This window comes from Cyprinus carpio, chromosome B23 (genome assembly GCF_018340385.1).
Source record: "Cyprinus carpio isolate SPL01 chromosome B23, ASM1834038v1, whole genome shotgun sequence".
Taxonomy (NCBI): Eukaryota; Metazoa; Chordata; class Actinopteri; order Cypriniformes; family Cyprinidae; genus Cyprinus; species Cyprinus carpio.
This window is the reverse complement of record NC_056619.1, coordinates 27,006,960-27,011,792: the sequence shown is the minus strand read 5'-3', so window position 1 is coordinate 27,011,792 and position 4,833 is coordinate 27,006,960. Positions and strand designations below refer to the sequence as shown.

The following is a 4,833-nucleotide window of genomic DNA, read 5'->3' as shown; positions in this document are numbered from 1 at the left end:
AAAAAAAAAAAAGCAAGGTTCATGAAGGACTCAAAAAAAACATTTAGTTAATAAAAAGGAACCATTTTACAATATGCAGCTGCAAAGCTTTTTTAAAAAGAAAACAAACAGTTTCACCAGAGAAATAGCTGGTTTTATTGATTAAAACAAGGTGAACATGACATTTAGAGATTAACAAATCTACTAAAAGACTTCAGTGCATAAGCACATTTTGGTTGAAGCAGGCAGGCAATGACACATTCAGGGGGGAGGGACTCCTCAGGACTGTAAGTACTAGACTCCCGGGTGGGGGGAGCACTGCACTTCACAACTGGATGGGGGCTGGACCCAGTCAGCTTGCCACCTAAGATTGATGGGAGCGTGCTGGATTCTGTAAATGCGTGGGGGCTAGACTGAGCAGAGTTAGGTTCTCCAGCTGGGATAGCATTTGATTCATTAACAGGCTGGGAACTGGGCACCGCAGCAGGCAGAGAGCTAGGTTCCCCAAAAGCTGGGATAGCATTGGATACCTTGGCAGGCTGGGAGCAAAAGCTGGGCACCGCAGCAGGCAGAGAGCTAGATTACCCCAGCTGGGATAGCATTGGATTGCTTGGCAGGCTGGGAGCTGGGCACCGCAGCAGGCAGAGAGCTAGATCCCCCAGCTGGGATAGCATTGGATTCATTGGCAGGCTGGGAGCTGGGCACCGCAGCAAGCAGAGAGCTAGGTTCCCCAGCTGGGGATAGCACTGGATTGCTTGGCAGGCAGAGAGCTGGGGCACCGCAGCAGGCAGAGAGCTAGATCCCCCAGCTGAGATAGCATTGGATTCCTTGGCAGGCTGGGAGCTGGGCACCACAGCAGGCAGAGAGCTAGATCCCCCAGCTGAGATAGCATTGGATTCCTTGGCAGGCTGGGAGCTGGGCACCACAGCAGACAGAAAGCTAGATCCCCCAGCTGGGATAGCATTGGATTCCTTGGCAGGCTGGGAGCTGGGCACCGCAGCAGGCAGAGAGCTAGATCCCCCAGCTGGGATAGCATTGGATTCCTTGGCAGACAGAGAGCTAGGTTCCCCAGCTGGGATAGCATTGGATTGCTTGGCAGGCTGGGAGCTGGGCACCGCAGCAGGCAGAGAGCTAGATCCCCCAGCTGGGATAGCACTGGATTCCTTGGCAGGCAGAGAGTTAGGTTCCCCAGCTGGGATAGCACTGGATTCCTTGGCAGGCTGGGAGCTGGGCACCGCAGCAGGCAGAGAACTAGATCCCCCAGCTGGGATAGCACTGGATTCCTTGGCAGGCTTGGAGCTGGGCACCGCAGCAGGCAGAGAACTAGATCCCCCAGCTGGGATAGCACTGGATTCCTTGGAGGCAGGAGTTAGATCCCCCCAGGAGATAGCTGGGGCACCGCAGGGAGGCAGAGAGTTAGAGAGCGCTCAGATCCCCCAGCTGGGATAGCATTGGATTCCTTGGCAGGCTGGGAGCTGGGCACCGCAGCAGGCAGAGCGCTAGATCCCCCAGCTGGGATAGCACTGGATTCCTTGGCAGGCTGGGAGCTGGGCACCGCAGCAGGCAGAGAGCTAGATCCCCCAGCTGGGATAGCATTGGATTCCTTGGCAGGCTGGGAGCTGGGCACCACAGCAGGTAGAGAGCTAGAGCCCCCGGCTGGGATAACATTGGATTCCTTGGCAGGCTGGAAGCTGGGCACCGCAGCAGGCAGAGAGCTAGATCCCCCAGCTGGGATAGCACTGGATTGCTTGGCAGGCTGGGAGCTGGGCACCGCAGCAGGGGCAGAGAGCTAGATCCCCCAGCTGGGATAGCACTGGATTCCTTGGCAGGGCTGGGAGCTGGGCACCGCAGCAGGCAGAGAGCTAGGTCCCCCAGCTGGGATAGCACTGGATTCCTTGGCAGGCTGGGAGCTGGGCAACGTAGCAGGCAGAGGACTAGGTCCCCCAAGCTGGGATAGCATTGGATTCCTTGCCAAAGCTGGGGGTTTGGACTCTACAACTGGGTGAGCACTGGACTCCGTAGGCAGAGGACTGGACTCGGCAGCTGGGGAAGTGTTGGACTCCTTGTCAGGCTGGGGCCTGAACTCCTCAGCATGCAGAAAGCCAAGTTGCCCAGCTGGGATAACACCGGATTCCTTGGCAGGCTGGGAGCTGGGCACCACAGCAGGCAGAGAGCTAGGTTCCCCAGCTGGGATAGTGCTGGGCCCTTTGGCAGGCTGGGAGCTGGACTCAGACAAATTCTTCACATCAATACCTACAGAAAATTGGTGCAAGACACGTCAGATAAGAGGAAACTAGCTTTCCTCATGGTAAAGCATTATCATAAAATAAAAAAAATTACCCTTTTGGATAACTAGCCCAGATGCATTATTCAAAGACAGCAGAACAGCCAAGTTGCACTCTACCACTGGTGGGTTTAGATTTTGGCTTGCATAAGGACAAGACAAGGGGCCATCTGGAAAACAGGACGCAAGAGCTGGAGTACAATGATACACAATACTCAGATATTCAGAACTAAAACTCTTGGAACTTACCCAAAACAAGAAACATGTTTAACTAAGACATGATCAACTTAAAACTACGCTTCATTGAAGTGTTAAATGTGAAACTACTCCAAGGGTGGAACTGTATGGTTTTGGACAACCTCCCACTACACAGGGCACAGAGATCAGAACAGTATTCATAATTTTGAATAACTAAAACTACTGCATGACTCATGTTTGCACTGTCCCCAGATTTACATGCATGTAAAAAGTCTTACATTTTCTCTTGTCACATGCCCCATTTATAGTTCGATAATCTCAGATGAGACCTGGGTTTAACACTTGAGGAACAAAACATTTAACACACTTTCTCAGGAGTTAAAAATATTCTAGCTGAGCCCCCAGGGTGAATTTTAGGCAACCATCACTTTAGAATGTATAGCCTTATTGTTTTCATGGTGACACGTCATGCGACAACACAGCCACAATAGCACTGTATGACTGATCACTTTTCATTAATATTCATAAATAACTGAAATCTGATTCCAATTCAGTAAATGTTTTTGGTAGTTTAAATACCTAGGACCATGTTAGTTGATCAATACTGGGTGTTGGGAACCCACCATGTTAATTTCAATCTGAGCTGTGAAATTAGCAGACTCATCCGCTCCTCCCAGAAGACATTAAGAGCAGGTCTCCAGTAAACTGGGAGTAGCGCAGATTAAACTTTATACCATTTAACAATCTGTAGATGTTAGTAAAACAAGTTAGATTTGTAAGGATCATTACTGCTGCCTCCATAGACATCAGCACATATTTACAAACTATAGATGTATAATTTTGCTAGTACTTGTACTTAAATGTCTGAAACCTAAGATAAGCATTATATGGTCGAACACACTGAAGAGCTGTTTTAACATTACAAGTGCTTGGCGCATCTGATCTGGATCAACACCAGCCAAAGCAGATTTGAATTCAGCAGTTGGCATGCACTGAACGTTCTAATCACACTGGGTGTGATCATTCTCTTTCAGGGACTAGCCAAGACTTATCACACCAGTCTGACCATACACAAGGTTAACGCTAAGTTTAGAGCTGAACTGCATCACACACACACTGCTGTATTATTCTATTGTGACTATATGGTTTCAATACAGGAAATCTCAGTATGCCACATTAAATAAACTTACACATTGTAAGAAAAAAAATAAAAAATAAACACCCCACACACACCCAACACAAAGTCTACAAAACCTTTCTGCTCCACATGCACTTGGTCACTACCAGACTGGTGTAAAGACGCCCAATTGGAGTAGCAAATCCTGAAGACAAAATATAAGGTTAAAGAAAAAGATAAATAAAAACACACATTTAAAACACTACATCAAGGTGGAAACAACTTTACCATTGAGCACCAACTGGTAACACAATAACACCACAAATACAAGACTTGCAATAGCCATTTTGAGCAAAAACGCTTTGAACAATCAACAACCAAACACTGCTTTCTAAAACAAACGTTGAGTCAGGGGTTTTAAAGTAACACAGATTTTTCTTCACCTGGGTTCCTCGTTAAAGTGAAATTAGTAAGAGAGGACCCACTCATTAACGTTCGCCTGCAGACATTGGTTGGTTGAAAAATTACTATTGTGATTTTCAAAATCTTCATGGATGTCAATTTTATTTGATTTTTAGACGATAATATTACTTGAACTTATTAAATTAATCCAACATGGTCTATATAGTTTCTCCCACAGTATGAAGGGTGGTGGAAATGTAGGAGCATTTATCTGCCACAAAAACAATGAAGATGAATTAAACATTTATGGATCGCACCATCCTCTGGTCGGCCATCTGTTTCTTTAATATATAGTAAACTTAATGATCACACTGCAAAGCCCTCTTTCGATTAAATCTCTATAGAATCGTGAGTTAACAGATTGTCTGAATTTCTAAAAACTTGGCTCATCGTCTTATCCATTTTAAAGTCATCCATAGAGTAGGGATATGCCGGTATCCAATTTTCCTGTTGCGATTAATTGCTCATGCTTTTATCACGGTGTACGGTATTATCACAGTATTGAAATTTAGTTTCAAAAAGGGGGTCATAATACAGTATAACAGGTTATATAACCTTTTTCATAACAAAAATAACTGAACATTTAAATACAATAAAGCAATACAGAAAAAAGATATAAAGTTAAAAGTTTACACCAGATTAATGTGCAAAAGAACTAGAAAGACCAATAGGTATCACTGTACAATAAGACTTCATTAGTTAACCTTAATTGCATTAACATTCACAATGAGCAATAGCTACATTTGCAACACAAGTTATTCTTAGTCTTAGTTCATGTTATCTCATTAAATAA

At 45.7% G+C, this 4,833-nt stretch overlaps 1 protein-coding gene and 1 long non-coding RNA gene across 2 annotated transcripts; both read right to left on the bottom strand.

Moving 5' to 3' along the window:
* Positions 1-536: 536 nt before the first annotated feature.
* On the bottom strand, positions 537-1,939 carry LOC122141898 (mucin-1-like). The gene is made up of 4 exons (XM_042750564.1): positions 1,856-1,939; positions 1,439-1,768; positions 1,191-1,262; positions 537-1,142 (listed from the first exon to the last, which is right to left on the bottom strand). Exons 1-4 carry the CDS (start codon positions 1,937-1,939, stop codon positions 561-563), a joined length of 1,068 nt encoding a protein of 355 aa, XP_042606498.1. The 3' UTR covers positions 537-560.
* A 22-nt stretch (positions 1,940-1,961) lies between these two features.
* On the bottom strand, positions 1,962-3,761 carry LOC122141997. Its single transcript, XR_006158270.1, has 3 exons — positions 3,716-3,761; positions 2,320-2,433; positions 1,962-2,232 (listed from the first exon to the last, which is right to left on the bottom strand). It is a non-coding gene; the product is annotated as an uncharacterized LOC122141997 (long non-coding RNA).
* Between the last annotated feature and the right edge of the window lie 1,072 nt (positions 3,762-4,833).